Source organism: Podarcis vaucheri (assembly GCF_965113315.1).
Source record: "Podarcis vaucheri genome assembly, chromosome: 2".
Classification (NCBI taxonomy): domain Eukaryota; kingdom Metazoa; phylum Chordata; class Lepidosauria; order Squamata; family Lacertidae; genus Podarcis; species Podarcis vaucheri.
Genome location: NC_138760.1, coordinates 124,410,004 through 124,428,152, shown reverse-complemented (window position 1 = coordinate 124,428,152; position 18,149 = coordinate 124,410,004). Strand labels below are relative to the sequence as shown.

Below are 18,149 nucleotides of genomic sequence, written 5' to 3'. Positions count from 1 at the left end.
TGCATCCATATCCTGCCCTTTTCTCCGAGGTGCTCAGAGTGGCATCCACGGCCCTCAACTAACAGCAACCCTGCAAGGAGGCCAGGCTGAAAGGCAGCGACTGGGCCAAGGTTTTGACGTGGGGCAGTATAGAAATATTTATAGGGTATGAACAGACTTGGGAGAGACCCCCCCTAAAAGTTTCAGAAGTCTTATTGGAAAACTGCTACAATGATTTACATGGAAACTCAGCTAGGGGGTTTTGAGGAAGTCACTCGATAATGGTACAAAAGTGGGATTGTAATAGTTAGGATAATTGTTTGTATGTTTGTTTGTTTTTTATATTGTAATATTTTTCTTTTACGTTTGTTATAAATTTGGAAAACTAATAAAAAATTAACTCGTTCCGGAGGTCTGTTCTTAACCTGAAACTGTTTTTAACCTGAAGCACCACTTTAGCTAATGGGGCCTCCTGCTGCTGCCACGCCGCCAGAGCACGATTTCTGTTCTCATCCTGAAGCAAAGTTCTTAACCTGAAGCACTATTTCTGGGTTAGCGGAGTCTGTAACCTGAAGCGTATGTAACCCGAGGTACCACTGTACAACAAATTGAAAAAGTTGTTTAAAATAACGTTTGTAAAACAACAACCTAGAAGCCTTTCTCTTGGGAATTATAGGGATTGTTGTTGTTTAGTCATTTAGTCGTGTCCGACTCTTCATGACCCCATGGACCAGAGCACGCCAGGCACTTCTGTCTTCCACTGCTTCCCGCAGTTTGCTCAAACTCGTGCTGGTAGCTTCGAGAACACTGTCCAACCATCTCGTCCTCTGTCGTCCCCTTCTCCTTGTGCCCTCCATCTTTCCCAACATCAGGGTCTTTTCCAGGGAGTCTTCTCTTCTCATGAGGTGGCCAAAGTATTGGAGCCTCAGCTTCACGATCTGTCCTTCCAGTGAGCACTCAGGGCTGATTTCCTTCAGAATGGAGAGGTTTGATCTTCTTGCAGTCCATGGGACTCTCAAGAGTCCCCTCCAGCACCATAATTCAAAAGCATCCATTCTTCGGCGATCAGCCTTCGTTATGGTCCAGCTCTCACTTCCATACATCACTTCTGGGAAAACCATAGCTTTAACTATACAGACCTTAGGGACAGAACTACCTAAATTTTATAGAAATTTATTCATGTATGTATGTGACTACAGCAGCAAGAATGTTACTTTCCCACAAAATGGAAAGAAGCAGAAGTCCCAACAAAGGAAGAGTGGATACAAAAACTTATGGAATCAGCAGGAATGGCAAAAGTTACCAGAAGAATAAGAAATCAAGATAACAAACTTTTTATAAAAGAATGGAAATGGTTTATTGAATATTTACAGATAAATTGTAAACAGATAAAAACTCTGGCAGGATTATTGTAACAGCCTGCGGCTGCATAAGAGTATATATTTAAAGAAGATAAAATAAATTAGTAATTTTAGTTAATTTGGATATGCAGAGGATATTAAAAATAAATTTAAGGAACCTCAGAAAGAGGGGGAAGGAAACAAAGCTTTAAAATGTCAAAATGATTGTAAAATCAGTGAAATGTATATATTTGGAAAGCACGAATAAAATTTAAAATAAAAGTTTCAGAAGTCCTGGGAATGCCCACCCTCCGCTTGAAACTCAGGACAACCGCTGCCAGCCCGTGTCGGCACTACGGAGCTTAGCCAGACCCGCCTTTGCAAAACGCAAAGCCCGGGCGTACTTGTTCCTGGGAGTTAGGAAACTGGCCGCTTAAGGGGTTAAGCCGAGCGAGCCGCGATGCCTGGAAAGGCCTGGGAATGAATGAGTGAAGGTCTGGAGGGGGAAAGGGGGGAGAGGAGGGGGTTCCTTTTGAATGCCTTAACTTGGTATTTTGCAGACTCAAGTTCTGCTGGTGGAGGCAGCACGTGGAAGTAGCAGTAAGTTCCTTTTAAAAAAAAATTGCCCAAGTAGTGGGCAGCAGGGTAATATGGAAAATGGGAGGGAGGAATTACTGGGGGGGGGTCAAAAAGAGGGAAATGGGGGTGGCGAGCCCCTCCCCCTTTGTGCCCCACTTCTGAGCATCCTTGAAGGGAAGGGAGTGGTTTGGGGGTGATGCCCGGCTGCAAGGATGCTGGCTTTGGGAGGGTCTGATCCCAGAAGCTCACTCCTAAAGGAGGGAGAAGCTGGAATAATAATAATAATTAATAATTTTTATTTATACCCCGCCCTCCCCAGCCAAGACTGGTCTCAGGGCAGCTGACACCAGGTATAAAAACAGTTGATTGAAATACAACTTAAAAACAAGATTAAAATACAACAGCCTCATTTCAGGCATCAGTGGCTTCTAGGCATGCTAAGTGAAAATAGAGACTCCCCTTCCCAAGGCAGTCTACCATCCCCTCCTTTTTAATTTTTATTTTAAAATAATTTTTTAAAAAAATTACTTGAAGCAAATTGAAATATACTCAGAGTCGCAAAGTGATTTCATGCTCTTTATTCAGCTCATAGTGGTGAGGAGGAATGAATAAAAGTCCCCTCACAGTATCTGCTTTATATACATTATTTACACAATGGGCTGCACATGATTGGCTAATCCCGGAATTCTACTGTAAGCCAATCAGGTTGTGGATTCACTTCTATCTGGAGCAGGATTGGGTGGTTCCTGCAAACCAATCATACTGCTGCATTGTTCTAGGACCAATCAGACTGCTGCATTCTGAATCCTATTGTTCTAGGACCAATCAGACTGCTGCAATTTGGATCCTGTTGTTCTAGGACCAATCAGACTGCTGCAGTTTGGATCCTATTCAATTCAGTACATAACACAAATCAAACGAATCGATACAACAAAAATAACCAAGGCACACATTCGAAAGAAAGAGTTCAGCATGGTGTATGCCGGAGAGGCTTAAATCAGGGAAGACGATTAAGAAAGGGGAATTTTTGCATTGCACCCCCCCCTTTTTATAGTTAGTGTGAAATCAAAAGTACAGGCAAACAAACAAATAAACAAAAACAGGAAAAGCATAATGAGAGTTGCAAAACATAGGGGCAGAGGCAGTGAACCTTTGATTTCCAGGAGACCAGGACCAAATAATAGGTTCACGCTCTCTCTGTTATATTAATAATATACTCTTTTGAAACTGACTATATTTGTGTTTCGCTTTTATGGTTTATTTTATTTTGTATCACACCTTTTTTCTCCAAGGAGCTCAACGTGGTTCTCCTCATCCTTATTTAACCCGAGGTACTATTTCTAGGTTAGCAGAGTCTGTAACCTGAAGCGTATGTAACCCGAGGTAATAATAATAATAATAATAATAATAATAATAATAATAATAATAATAAAATTTTTATTTATATCCCGCCCTCCCCAGCCGAAGCCGGGCTCAGGGCGGCTAACAACAATAAAACAGTACAAAAGTACAACATAAACAACATTCTAAAATCATTCATTATAAAAATTAATTAATTCAAGCCACTAGCAACCATTGGGCCAGAGCTCTGCGAAGATTGCCGAGGGAGGGAGTCAGGCTGTGCCCTGGCCAAAGGCCTGGTGGAACAGCTCTGTCTTGCAGGCCCTGCGGAAAGATGTCAAGTCCCGCAGGGCCCTGGTCTCTTGTGACAGAGCGTTCCACCAGATCGGAGCCACAGCCGAAAAAGCCCTGGCTCTAGTTGAGGCCAGCCTAACTTCTCTTTGGCCTGGGACCTTCAAGAGGTTTTTATTTGAAGACCGTAAGTTTCTCTGTGGGGCATACCAGGAGAGGCGGTCCCGTAGGTACAAGGGTCCTAGGCCGTATAGGGCTTTAAAGGTTAAAACCAGCACCTTAAACCTGATCCTGTACTCCACCGGGAGCCAGTGCAGCTGGTATAGCACCGGGTGAATGTGATCTCGCAGCGAAGACCTCGTAAGGAGTCTCGCTGCAGCATTCTGCACCCGCTGGAGTTTCTGGGTCAGTCTCAAGGGCAGCCCCACGTAGAGCGAGTTACAATAATCCAGTCTGGAGGTGACCGTCGCGTGGATCACAGTGGCTAGGTCAGGGCGAGAGAGGTAAGGAGCCAACTGCTTAGCTTGGCGGAGATGGAAAAATGCCACCTTTGTTATAGCTGCAATCTGCGCCTCCATGGAAAGGGAGGTGTCGAAGATTACACCCAAACTCTTAACGGACGGTGCTGGCACTAATTGCGCCCCCGCAAGAGATGGGAGTTGCCCCCCCAGTCCCATATCGCCCCGTCCCAGCCACAGGACCTCTGTCTTCGAAGGATTTAGCTTCAACCGGCTCCCACGTAACCATCCAGCCGCAGCTTCCAGACATCTGGTCAGTGTGTCTGGGGCCAAGTCAGGATGGCCATCCATCAACAGATAGAGTTGGGTGTCATCGGCATACTGATGGCAACCCAGCCCAAAACTCCGAACAAGCTGGGCGAGGGGGCGCATAAAGATGTTGAAAAGCATCGGGGAGAGTATCGCACCCTGAGGTACTCCACACACCAAGGAGTGGCGCGATGACAATTCCCCCCCAAGCGCCACCCTCTGTCCCCGACCAGAGAGAAACGAGCGCAGCCATTGAAGGACTGTGCCATGGATCCCCACGTCGGCAAGGCGGTGGTCCAGAAGTTTGTGATCGACCATGTCGAAAGCTGCTGATAGATCTAGAAGAATCAGCAGCCCCGACCCGCCTCGATCCAGCTGTCTACGAAGGTCATCTGTTAGGTACCACTGTATTTTCTTCTGTGGTTAATTCACAAGCTGCTGAATTCTGAAATGTAGGAAAAATCACCCTTGGGGCTTCTTTGAATGTATCCTCAAAGATCACCTACCTCTTGTGTTCCTTTCTCTCCCTCCCTCCCTTCCTCCTTTCCTTCCTTCCTTCCTTCCTTCCTTCCTTCCTTCCTGCTCCATTTCTGAATCTCCTGAGGTTTACTCCGTCAACTGAAGATCCCGCTCCTAACTCTGATCAGTGGAAGGGTGGCAGAGATTTTTCCCAACTCCGGAAAGAGGAGCGATTGTACACAACCGGGTTGCTGCCGTCGGTCTCCCCCGACATGGCTGGTGCCCAGGATGCTGAGGCAACCAAGGGTCTCCATCTTGAGGCTGCTGCCAATAACCCTATGTGCCCTGTAATCAAAATGGAGGAGCAGGAGCCCTCAGTCCTTGGGAGCGAGGGGATGGAAAGACCCAGAAAGGGGCTCTCCGTTGTTCACAGTCGGGGCTCCTGGTTTGGGGCAATGCTGTCCCGGGTCGGGGCTTTTCCAAGGCAAGAGAGGCTGGAGGGTGTGAAGGAGGAGCCGGATGAGGCAGCCTGGGAAGACCAGTGGCAGGCGTTCTTGAAGGCCGTGCAGATGCCTCAAACCGACTGGGCATGGTCGGCGGTGATGGAGGATAACCAAGAGGGCAGGACCAAACCTGAGGGGGCAGCGGAGGTCTGTGAGCAGCCAAAAGGGCAGGCAGGAACCAACCTGCCCCCTGGGTCAAGAGGGCTCCAAGCCCTGGGATCCCCCGAGACCAGAACTTGCGGAGGGGCAAAGCGGGAGAATCCCAGCAAGGAAGCTTCCGGGTCGGAGGCACAACGGCGGCACTTCCGGCAGTTCCCCTACTTGGAAGCCAAGGGGCCCCGGGAGGGTTGCAGCCAGCTGTGGTTCCTTTGCCACCGGTGGCTGAAGCCAGAGAGGCACACCAAGGAGCAGATCCTGGAGCTGGTGACTCTGGAGCAGTTCGTGGCTGTCCTGCCCTCGGAGATCCAGCACTGGGTCAGGGGCCGAGGGGCCGAGACCTGCACCCAGGCGGTGGCCCTGGCCGAGGATTTCCTGCGGAGGCAGCAAGAGGCTGGAGAAGCCACATGGGAGGTAGGGAAGTGTCTTCTTTCCTTGTCACCCATATTATCAGCTGGATACGTGCTGTTAAAGACGCAGCGTGTGAGCTCCCGTTTGGCTTTCCTGCGTCTGGGCAGGATCTCACCCCTGTCAGTTGCTGTGCTGCAGCAGCCTTGCATAGTGTGCACTGCCGTCCTTCCAGATATTATTATTATTATTATTATTATTATTATTATTATTATTATTATTATACCCCACCCATCTACCTGGGTTGCCCCAGCCACTCTGGGTAGCTTCCAACATATATAAAAACATAATAAAACATTACACATTTAAAGGCTCCCCTATACAGTCGTACCTTGGTTGACAAACGGCTTAGTTGCCGTACGCTTTGGTTCCCAAACAATCGAAACCCGGAAGTGAATGTTCCGGTTTTCAAACTATTTTTGGAGGCCGAATGTCCAGCACATTTTCCACGTCTTCTGATTGGCTGCAGGAAGCTCCTGCAGTCAATCAGAAGCTACATCTTGGTTTTTTAACGGTTCTGGGAGTCAAACAGACTCCGAGAACACATTCTGTTTGTCAACCAAGGTACAACTATACCAGGCTGCCTTCAGATGTCTTATAAAGTTTACTCATCTCCTAGATATCTGAAGGGAGGGTTTTCCACAGGGTGGATGTCCCTACCAAGAAGGCCCTCTGCCTAGTTCCCTGTCCATTTCGCAGTGAGGGAACTGCCAGAAGGCCCTCGGAGATGGATCTCCTTACTTCCTCCTGTGCTGAATGGGACTTTCATTGTTGTTCCAGGTGCCGGGATCTCTTGCAGAGGCCGCTGCAAGTTTCTCTGAAGCGGACCAGACTTCGCCAGATGCTGGGGAGAGGAGCGCTGGTGGAGATGCCTCTGTATTGGAGAGCGATGGGAATGCCTCTGTATTGGGTGCCAAAGGTTTCCTTTTGCCGATCCCTCCTGGTGTTCTGGGAATGATGGAAGCTTCAGTTTTTAGCAGCTGGAGAGCCACAGTTTATCTACCCTCATTACAAAGGGATACACTGAATTCACCAGACCTAGAAACACCTTATAGCACTCAGAGTTCACATGTTAACTTTTGAATACTTTTTGTTTGTTGTGGGGGAGGAAGGGAAAGGAGATTGTTAGCCGCTTTGAGACTCCTTTGGGTAGTGATAAAGCAGGATATCAAATCCAAACACTACTACTACTACTACTTCTTCTTCTTCTTCTTCTTCTTCTTCTTCTTCTTCTTCTTCTTCTTCTTCTTCTTCTTCTTCTTCTTCTTCCCTCTTACTTGCCTTTTCTCCAAAGTAGAAAAAAATCTATAAATGTAACATTTCCTCACAGGACGCTTGCTCTATCCCCTTGATCATTTTGGTTTACTGTTTTTCATTTATTGTTCTTTGTCCGTGATGCTCTAATCAGGATTGTTCATCTTTTGTTCTGTTAGATGATGGCTGGGAGAGAGAAAATGGTAGGGAGCCGTGTGTGGTGTTGCTGGAAAGAATCAGGGATATGGAAGAAAATGTCGGGGGCAAAGAAGGACCGAGGAAGAAACGTGGAAACGGCACTGAGAAGTGGAAGGAGCGGTCTGCTGTATGTCCCAGGGGGAAAGGCCCTGAATTTACAGGCAAGCAGAGGCTACATGAAGGAAAGGGCGGGTATCCATGCAGTGTGTGTGTCAAAAGTTTTCCTTGCAAATCTAGCCTTACTCGACATCAGATAACCCACACAGGGGAGAACCCACATAAATGCTCACACTGTGGGGAGAAGTTCACTCGGAGAGCGAGCCTCATTGTTCATCAGAGAATCCACACAGGGGAGAAACCCTACAAATGTTTCACATGCGGGAAGAGCTTCAGCGTGAACTCCACCCTAATCAGGCACCAGAGGATCCACACGGGAGAGAAGCCGTACCGGTGCTTTGACTGCGGAGAGAGCTTCAGTCAGCGCACGATCCTGATTTCGCACCAGCGGATCCACACGGGGGAGAAACCGTATCAGTGCTTGGGCTGTGGCGAGAGCTTCCGCGATAAGTCGAGCCACATCCGGCACCAGCGGATCCACACTGGGGAGAAACCGTACAAATGCTCGGACTGTGGCATCAGCTTTCGCGACAAGTCCAGCCGTATTCGGCATCAGAGGATCCACACGGGGGAGAAGCCGTACAAATGTCTAGACTGCGGGGGAAGCTTTAGTCAGAGCTCGAGTCTTACTAGACATCAGAAAATACATACGGGAGAGATACTGTACCCGTGCTCGGACCGTAGGGGGAGTTTCCATGATAAATCAAACATTAAAGAGCCCCACAATGGTCACTTACTAGAGAGACGAGACAAATATGCAGACTGTGGTGAAAGCTTCAGTCGGGACACATTCCAACTTGGGCTACAGAGCAGCCACTCTGGAGCTAAATAGTAGCCGTTCTCCTTGCTAGCTTTGCAGAAGAACACAGAAGAGAGCCATAGTGACTTCATTTGACACAAGTCTAAACTATAGTGTCATGTGAATGAATCTTTCATCCCCCTAGGCTCATGGAGTAACTGTTGGAAAACATGCCCCCTCAGGAGAGGCTGGCCCCCCTCTTTGGTTCCCGGGGCTTGTTTACCAGTGATCTACTCTGGCTGGCATCCCCGCAAGTCCAGAGATGTCTTGATAGGCAACATCTCCCAGCGTGGAAGATGCACACCCCCTTCTCCCCTTGCATACCAGCAGGAGAAAGAAGATAGCCAGAAAGTCCATTACATTTCTACGGTTTATTTCTGACTTTACAGCTGTACAAAAAACATGTCCGATCATTTCAGTCTCCTCCAAGCAACTGCGTAAGACTTCCTTCACATGCGCAACAGGAAGGTCTCATATTACACACAGAACAAATCCCTGTGAACCCTGTGAACTGCTTTGAACATTATTTCCCAGGGCTAGCCACATCATGTGATGTAAACATCGAGCTGCTTGTTTGCAGCTGCGTTGTACTGATATACCAACAGTAACCCCCTTCACTCTCCTCCTCTGGTGTGCTTCCATTTCAACCTAACCACAGTTTGGTGTGTCACCTGAGCCCTAAACTGTGGTTAAATCTTAACTCGGGAAACAAGCCAACTTCTGATCAGAAACTTCCATTTATATTTCAGATTAACTGCCGCTTAAGTGTGTCATCTGAACCCTAAAAATGTGGTTTGATAGGGAAAGCAAGTCAGATTCTCAAACTGTGTCTCAGAGCTGACCTGTTCCTACGAACCAGAGTTCAGTTGCAGCACAACCCGTCTTGCGTTTGGACAAACTCTGGCTAATGAAAACCGGAAGCAAAGCTTCCAAGCTCTTCCTCGATGGAGGGTGGGCAGGGAGCTGCTGTTCCCATCATGCTAAACTGTCGTCAGCAGCCTGCCTGAACCAGCCGCTGTAGGTGCGCAAGCAACATGGAGAGTTTGCTCAAGCTACAGACTGGGTTGTGCATGCATACGGGCCACAGTTCCATACAAGCAAGGGAACATGAGATCGTACATCAGCTGCAGAACTGAGCATCTTTCTTTTTTTAAATAATAATAATAATAATAATAATAATAATAATAATAATAATAATAATTTATTATTTATACCCCGCCCATCTGGCTGGGCCTCCCCAGCCACTCTGGGCGGCTTCCATAGAAACCAAAAATACAATAAAATATCACACGTTAAAAACTTCCCTGAACAGGGCTGCCTTAAGATGTCTTCTGAAAGTCTGGTAGTTGTTTTTCTCTTTGATATCTGGTGGGAGGGCGTTCCACAGGGTGGGAGCCACCACCGAGAAGGCCCTCTGCCTGGTTCCCTGTAGCTTTGCTTCTCGCAATGAGGGAACCGCCAGAAGGCCCTCGGCGCTGGACCTCAGCGTCTGGGCAGAATGATGGGGGTGGAGACGCTCCTTCAGGTATACTGGATAAATTAATAAAATTGAAAGTATTATAAAACTGTCCAGCTAGCCTCTTATGGTAGGCCACAGGTACAGTGGTACCTCGGGTTAAGAACTTAATTTGTTCTGGAGGTCTGTTCATAACCTGAAACTGTTCTGAACCTGAAGCACAACTTTAGCTAATGGGGCCTCCTGCTGCCGCTGCCACACGATTTCTGTTCTTACCCTGAAGCAAAGTTCTTAACCCGAGGTAATATTTCTGGGTTAGCGGAATCTGTAACCTGAAGCGTATGTAACCTGAAGCATATGTACCACTGTACTCCTTTTTTATACTTCGATGGGAGGAAAGCCACTGTGGATTTCAAAAACCTGCCTTTGCCTACAATCACAGTAGATCCCTTCTCAGTTATGGCATAAAATCCACACACTCTTTTTTTGCAAAAAAAAAAAAAGAAAAGAAAAGAAAAGAAAAGAAAGGGGGGAGCTAAAAGCCTTGATAAAACACCAACCTCAGCAGCTTTGGATGATGAGGTCTTTGTCTTTGCTTCATTCATCACATGTAAAGCACTCTACCTTTGAACAGTCTCAAAAACCTGAAGTTGGTTCAGGAGATGGCCGCAAAGATGTGTGTTCAAGAAGGTAGATGTGGAAAATTATTTACTGAAGTTTCAAAAATAGAAAAAGAAATCTGTAGGGTGAAAAGGTTAAAGTCTGAGGGGAAACCTCAAACATAGTCCATCAACGAGTCAGCAAGGGCAGAGAACATGAAACGCTGTTTGACAAGTGGGCAGGGGGAAATGGAAACCAGGATTCAGTGAGGGACGGAATGGAGTCTCCTGGGAAAGGGGGTGGCTGGCTGGCTGGCAAACCATCCCCACACTGCACCGCAATTTTATTATTATAGGTGCCAATGTGTAGGTGCTCTTTGACATGTGGTGTACTTGGTACAATTCCAAAAGGGCTGGTGATTTAATAATCTGTGAACCAAATCAATTTGACCAGCACCAATTTGTGAATCGCTTCCAGCTCTACAGTTCTATGGTTTTATGGTTCTCTATGCATCTCAAGGCAATCTGGGTTAGTGGTTGAGAGCATTGGGCTGGGACCCAGGAGACCAGGGTTCAAATCTGTCAGCATTGCCCTAGAGCCAGTGCACCAACTGGACTCATGCACCTCAACCCCAACTGGGCTAGGCGAGCTGGGTAGCACCGCCAGAGACCTCCTTTCTCACAGGAACAGGTCACAGTGCTGTGGACTCACAGCTTAGCGCTGAGAGCACCGGATTCACTGTCTCAATACTACAGTCGTTGCGCAGCAGAGTTTTGCAGAGTCTTGCAGAGTATAAACCACTCGGAGAGCAGCTCTGTAGAATATCTTCCTTTTGTTCTATAACTACAACTATGATACAAAACTATATACAGAGCTGAATTTTCTAAGCATAAATCAATGCTACACTGAGAATCTGCAGCTGCTCTTAGCAGCAATCTTATCTCTAGGATCTCTAACCCTCTCACTCTCTCCGATACACTGACTGACTGACTGTCTCTCTCTCTCACACACACAGAGATGTTGCTGGGCAGAATAAGTAGATAGGCAGGACACGCCTCCTCCTCTCTGTGGAGAGTCAGCAGAGACCATCAGGAGATGGTCAGGAGATTCTTGGGTATGGGAGGGGTGAAATCTCCTCAAAATCCACGAAGCTCACAATGGCGACCTTAAAAATGAGGAAGAGGGAAACTAGGCATGCAAGATTGCCTCCAATGGAGGTGATGTAGAATATAAATGCAGCGGATAAATTGAAAAATCCAACGTGCAAATGTTATTTTTATTGAATTTACGCCCCTGCTTCCAGGGGAACCCTGGGCAGCACAGCTACCGGTAAGTAAAGTGTTTATCTGTAAAGCCCTAAAGCAGATTTACTCCATGCTGTCCTCACATGATTTTGTCTACTTCAAAATGGATGGCACATGGGTGCTTGCATATATATATATATATATATATCTCAGCGGAGTGCAGAAGCAAATAGCCTGGCAAGACTGCTGCTTGAAAGAATAAAGGAACTTCGCATACAAAACCATTCTGAGAACAGGAATACATTTGGCCATGACAAAGAGTAATGTGGTTAAAAACAGCATGTACACTAAACAAGAAGCAGGAAGGAAGGAACACCTGTGGGGAGAAAAATATGATTTATAGGTAAGTTCTCAGAAAGGACTCAGGAAAGAAGAAAAGTTTGCTTATCACTCTTCCCCCCCCCCCAAGCAGTTACAGGCGTAGTTGCTTTACTAATAATAACAACAATAACAATAATGATTTTATTATTTGTACCCCGCTGGTTGCCCCAACTGCTCTGGCCAGCTTCCAACATCCATAAAAACATGATGAAACATTACACATTAAAAGTCTTCCCTATACAGGGCTGCCTTCAGATGTCTTCTAAAGGTGATGTTGTTACTCATCTTGACATCTGATGGGAGGGCGTTGCACAGGGTGGGTGCCACTACCGAGAAGGCCCTTTGCCTGTCAACCTTACTCTGTATGGGCTTCCAGGCACATAATGTTTGTTGCAGCCCTTAACAATAACCCTGAAAGGTTGGGCAGTGTGGCTATCCCCGTGTTAAGAGATCTGAGGCTTGAAGGAGAGTGTCTTGCCTAAGGCTGCCTGGCGAGTTCATGGCAAGATTTGAACACAGAACTTTCATGTTTGCAGTTCATCCTACTTTGCCATTAATGCTAATGGCGGCTAATGGATTGAAGTTGAATCCTGACAAGACAGAAGTACTGTTTTTGGGGGACAGGGGGCGGGCTGGTGTGGAGGACTCCCTGGTCCTGAATGGGGTAACTGTGCCCCTGAAGGACCAGGTGCATAGCCTGGGAGTCATTTTGGACTCACAGCTGTCCATGGAGGCACAGGTTAATTCTGTGTCCAGGGTGGCTGTCTACCAGCTCCACCTGGTACGCAGGCTGAGACCCTACCTGCCTGCGGACTGTCTGGCCAGAGTGGTGCATGCTCTGGTTATCTCCCGCTTGGACTACTGCAATGCGCTGTACGTGGGGCTACCTTTGAAGGTGACTCGGAAACTACAGCTAATCCAGAATGCGGCAGCTAGACTGGTGACTGGGGGCAGCCGCCGAGACCACATAACACCGGTCTTGAAAGACCTACATTGGCTCCCAGTACGTTTCCGAGCACAATTCAAAGTGTTGGTGCTGACCTTTAAAGCCCTAAACGGCTTCGGCCCAGTATACCTGAAGGAGCGTCTCCACCCCCATCATTTAGCCTGGACACTGAGGTCCAGCTCCGAGGGCCTTCTGGCGGTTCCCTCACTGCGAAAGGCCAAGTTACAGGGAACCAGGCAGAGGGCCTTTTCGGTGGTGGCGCCCGCCCTGTGGAAAGCCCTCCCATTGGATGTCAAGGTGATGGACAACTACCTGACATTCAGAAGACATCTTCAGGCGGCCCTATTCAGGGAAGCTTTTAATGTATGATATTTTAGTGTTTTTTGGTTTCTGTGGAAGCTGCCCAGAGTGGCTGGGGAAACTCAGCCAGATGGGCGGGGTACAAATAATAAATTATTATTATTATTATTATTACAACAACAGCATTCTTACACGCATCCTGCAAGCTCAACCGTGGGGACCAATTTCGTAGTTTTAACTATGCGCTGTGGGAAGAAGCCCTTTCTTTGGTCTGTCCTGATTCTCCCAATGTTCAGTGTCGCTGGATGTTCTCGAGTTCTAGTATTAAGAGAGGAGAAAAACCTTATTCACTTGCGCAAATTTGTTTGCCTCTTATCGTGCCCTCCTTTACTTGCCGTTTCTCTAAATTAAAAAGCCCCAGACGTTGCAGCCTTTTCCTCACATTGGCGCTGCCTGGTTTTTTCTCAGCTGTGTAATATCCTTTTTGAGTTGAGGCCACCAGAACAGTACACTGTATTCCAAGAAACAAATTAAAAATATGCTCCCTGAAGCACACTGGGTTGCATTCAACAAAAAGTCCAGTGCAGGGCAGACCCATTGAAATCAACGGACCTAAGTTAGTGGTGTGCCCTTTCACTTCGATGGGTCTACTCTGAGTAAGGCAAGAGTTGAATAGCTCCTGCCATTTCTCGGGAAGCCAGACCACAACTGTGCGCGTGTGTTTATTCCCCCACCCTCCTTAAAAACTATTTCCCCACCCCCACCCCATCCCATCACTGCCTGGAAGTTTCTTCTTAGCAGAGGACTACATTTCCCAGGAGCCTTTGCGAGACTAAAAAAAGAAGATGATAACGGATCTAATTTGCACCACCTGCGCATGCAAATTTACCGGTATGTAGAAAATAGGAATCGGGGGCGGGCGGAGAAAAAGAAAAAGCCCTTTTTGTACAGGTGAATCTGAACGTCAGAAAGGTAAAAAAAAAAAAAAAAACACAGCACAATTAATCCTAGAGATGAGAGGGTGTTTGGGTTTTTGTTTTTTTAAAAATGTCTACGTAGGCAAACCCCTTCCTGCTCTGATCCCGCCCGCGGAAACAGCTTTCAATGTATGCAGTATAAATATATACTGTATGTGTGCATGCATCCTCTCTCCTGGACAAAAAGTGGTCGTTTTGGAGCTGCAGAGACCTCCTGGGCAGTTCAGGTGAATGTCAGGTTGCTGGGAGGGAGATCAGGGTTTTTTGGGTGTGGGGGGGGAAGACCCCATAGCTTTCAATTCCCATGTATGCTTGCATGGGATGGGAGTAAGCCCGTTGACTGCAATCACAGCGTCTTTTCCCCAGTAAATGCGTGTATGAGTGTCGGGAATGGGGCATCATAAGAGCTTGGGTTGCTGTCGTTTTACTGATTTGGAAAAAGTGCAGAGAGAGAAATGTTCACCAGGTTTCATGTTTGACTTACTATATTGTTGTTGTTGATTAGTTATACTTCCCCAAGGAGCTGAAGGTGCCACACCTAATTTTATCCTCCTCCCCATTTTATCCTCACAACAACCCTGTGAGGCACTGATTGACCCAAGGTCACCATAGTGAGCTTCATGGCAGAGTGGGGATTCGAACCCGGGTTAATGAGGTCCTATTCTGCTCTGGTCAGACCTCACCTGGAGTACTGTGTCCAGTTCTGGGCACCACAGTTCAAGAAGGACACTGACAAACTGGAACGTGTCCAGAGGAGAGCAACCCAAATGGTCAAAGGCCTGGAAACGATGCCTTATGAGGAACGGCTAAGGGAGCTGGGCATGTTTAGCCTGGAGAAGAGGAGGTTAAGGGGTGACATGATAGCCATGTTCAAATATATAAAAGGATGTCACATAGAGGAGGGAGAAAGGTTGTTTTCTGCTGCTCCAGAGAAGCGGACACGGAGCAATGGATCCAAACTACAAGAAAGAAGATTCCACCTAAACATTAGGAAGAACTTCCTGACAGTAAGAGCTGTTTGACAGTGGAATTTGCTGCCAAGGAGTGTGGTGGAGTCTCCAACTTTGGAGGTCTTTAAGCAGAGGCTTGACAACCATATGTCAGGAGTGCTCTGATGGTGTTTCCTGCTTGGCAGGGGCTTGGACTTGATGGCCCTTGTGGTCTCTTCCAACTCTATGATTCTATGATTCTAGTCCAGACATTTAACCACACCACACTGGCTCTGCAGGGAAAGGATTTAAATCTCAGGATGGCCACTCCCCACGCAAGACTCTGTGCTTTCCCTGCTCTGGGTATTTGGTGTCAGAGAAACGAGTTCAAATCCCGCATGTTTGCTATTATTTTTGGAATATTCAAGCCGCTTACAGGATTTGTTACCTTCCAAACAATATGATCACAAATGAATTAAGAAACCCAATGGTAGGGCCTTTGGATTTGTGTATCTCAGGGATGGGGAGCCTGCTGTGTGTGTGTCCATGTGTTTTGGGAGAGTCGAACTCCCATCAGCTCCAGCCAGCGTGGCCATAGCTGTCAACCTTCCCTTTTTTTGCGGGAAATTCCCTTATTCCAGCACTGTTTCCCGCTGCTATCCCAGATTGTTAGATATCCCATAGACTGTCCCCGGGACAGGTGAGGCTGTTGAGCCCTTATTTTCAAATCTGAAAGTTGACAGCTGTGAGCATGATGATGGCACTTGTGGCCTAGTGATATCAGGATGACCACAGGTTCCCAACCACAGTGCATTTTCTTTCTCGGTTCCTGAAACCCTGTTTTCTCTTTTCAAGGGGGTCCCCGTAACGCCGGTCTCGAGCACTCTAGCCCTCTTCTGGAGACCGACAAAAGAGCAGAAAGCCACTTCGCAATCCAAGAAGCGCCATTTGCTGCAAACAGGAGCCCATCTCTGCACTGGGACACGAGGGCCCTTTGCTGGAAACAAAATGGCTGCCACACAGGCGCCCACAGTGGGATTCAGCCTCCAGTTCCAGGCAGCCCTGGAGAAGTGGATGCAGCCGGGCTTTGAAATTCAGGAGCATGGCCCAGCAATCCCCAAAGCAGGGGACAAGGAGGGAGGAGGGGCAGGAAAGTCCTCGACAGTGCTCTCTGAAGGGAGAATCAGGGGATTTGTTCAAAGGGCACCAGCGCAACAGGTTAAACAGGAACCAGGAGATGTGCTGCACCAGCAGTGGGAATCTCAGTGGCAGGACTTCTTGAAGATGGTGGAGTCCCAACAATCTCAATGGGGAAAGGCACCATTGCCAGAGGAGCCGTGCCCATGGGATGACACAAAATCTTTCCTGGTCTCCTTCGAGCAAGTGGCCGAAGCTTGCCAGTGGCCCAAGGAAGAGTGGGCAGCCCGACTCCTGCCGGCCCTCAGCGGAGAGGCCAAACAGGCCTTCAGCAGCCTGAAGGCTGGAGACAAGGAGGATTATGGGAAAGTGAAGGCGGCCATCTTGCGAGAGGAGGCCACGAGGAGGGAGAAGGTGCGTCAGCACTTCAGAGGCTTCTGCTACCAGGAGGCCGAGGGGCCCAGAGGGGCCTACAGCCAACTCCAGGAGCTTTGCTCCCGGTGGCTGAAAGTCGAGAGGCACACCAAGGAGCAGATCCTGGAGCAGCTGATCCTGGAGCAGTTCCTGACTGTCCTGCCAGCAGAGATCCAGAGCTGGGTGAGGGAGTGTGGGCCGGAGACCTGCTCCCAGGCGGTGGCCCTGGCCGAGGGGTTCCTGCAAGAGGAAACGCGAAAGCAGGTAAAGGAGGTGAGGCCATTTTTAGCCTGAGATGATCTGTTATCGATGTGGCAGCTGTGTGCTGTCAGAGTGACCCTACTGCATTGTGCAAACAGCCTGTGACATTCTTCCAAAACACCCACAAAGAGGTGCATGATTTAAGGGGGCTGAGATTTGTGTGGGGACCCCTTTCCTCTCACGGAGCTGCAGTTCCCAGAATGGTTTAACAATCTGGAAATTTTAGCTCTGTGAGCGGAATAGGGCTCTCCATGCAAAACTCAGCCCCCTTAACAAACGACCATTCCCAAGATTCTTTGGGGATGGAAGCCATGCTGTAACGGTGTTTTCAATTTTTTTGTCCATTTCTAACTTTCTGTGCTATCTTTTTGTATTCTTATCTCCTTGTTTTTATTGCAGAGCATTCTGTGGCCTGTGCAAAAGGTGGTCTATAAATCATCTCAGTAATTCAAGCCCTTCCCTGGCCTGAGAAAGGTCAAGAGGAAGCTGTTCATTCACTCCTCGGGAGTGGATTTGTGGAGACTTGTCTTTCCCTTCCCAAGATGTCTCCCCTTTCCAGCACTTGCATCTCCCTGCTGAAAGGGATGTTCTCTGCTCCTTTCCAGAAGCAGATCCCATCTGAGGAGGTGGAGGCTAAGCTGGAGGTGGATGGAGGAGACTTCTGCTCACTGGGTGAGTTGAGATGCCTTGGTGAAATTCCCTCAGGTGGCCATATAGTGTATGCACCATTCAGTGGCTGAGGCCCTTGCTGACTGAAGTGGGCAGGCATCACCCAGGAGGATAGCCTTCTCTGTGTTGGCCCCAGCTCCAAGGAATGCCAACCCTGGAGAGGACCACCTAGGCCCATCACTGTGTACTTCCTGGTGCCGGATAAAAGCTGGCTTCTCAGAGGGCTTTTGCAATTGGCCGAGGTTGTTTTCAGCAGTGTCATTTTGCTTTTCTGCTCTGCTTAGGGTACAAGCCATTAAAAGCAGGACGGAACAAGTCACATATAATCCAAATCAACACAGTATTCAAAATGGGAAAAGCTCCTGAATATCAATAACAACAAGTACACAAACAAAGCAATTAGCATCAAGACTATTGTATGTTTAGAGAGAGATTGAGCTTAAATGGCAGTATAACCCAAAAAAGAGCGGCAAATATTATTTCCACTGTTTTTCTCTCTATCTCCTTCTATCCCCTGTATCTTTTGGTTGATCCAGTAACAACTGACTTCTTGATTGTCTTTGCAAATGAAAGGAAATATGTAAACATACTTCTGGGTTTTCTGTTGGCACATCTTTCTGGTTGGCCATGGTGGTGACAGGATG

At 47.7% G+C, this 18,149-nt stretch overlaps 2 protein-coding genes across 5 annotated transcripts; both read left to right on the top strand.

Moving 5' to 3' along the window:
• The first annotated feature begins 4,879 nt into the window (after positions 1–4,879).
• Positions 4,880–9,505, top strand: LOC309524774 (uncharacterized protein). 2 transcript variants are annotated; one of them, XM_082209804.1, is made up of 3 exons: positions 4,880–5,829; positions 6,604–6,733; positions 7,257–9,505. In XM_082209804.1, the coding sequence occupies exons 1-3, from the start codon at positions 5,029–5,031 to the stop codon at positions 8,222–8,224; spliced, it is 1,899 nt and encodes a 632-aa protein (XP_082065930.1). In that variant the 5' UTR covers positions 4,880–5,028; the 3' UTR covers positions 8,225–9,505. The 2 variants fall into 2 exon arrangements, with proteins under 2 accessions (XP_082065930.1, XP_082065929.1); XM_082209803.1 differs by having other exon boundaries at positions 6,604–6,742.
• A 4,395-nt stretch (positions 9,506–13,900) lies between these two features.
• Positions 13,901–17,954, top strand: LOC309525048 (uncharacterized protein). 3 transcript variants are annotated; one of them, XM_082210401.1, is made up of 3 exons: positions 13,901–14,009; positions 15,880–16,848; positions 17,442–17,952. In XM_082210401.1, the coding sequence occupies exons 2-3, from the start codon at positions 16,033–16,035 to the stop codon at positions 17,574–17,576; spliced, it is 951 nt and encodes a 316-aa protein (XP_082066527.1). In that variant the 5' UTR covers positions 13,901–14,009; positions 15,880–16,032; the 3' UTR covers positions 17,577–17,952. The 3 variants fall into 3 exon arrangements, with proteins under 3 accessions (XP_082066527.1, XP_082066526.1, XP_082066525.1); XM_082210400.1 differs by lacking the exon at positions 13,901–14,009 and adding an exon at positions 14,011–14,090; XM_082210399.1 differs by lacking the exon at positions 13,901–14,009 and adding an exon at positions 14,254–14,322 and having other exon boundaries at positions 17,442–17,954.
• The last annotated feature ends 195 nt before the right edge of the window (positions 17,955–18,149 follow it).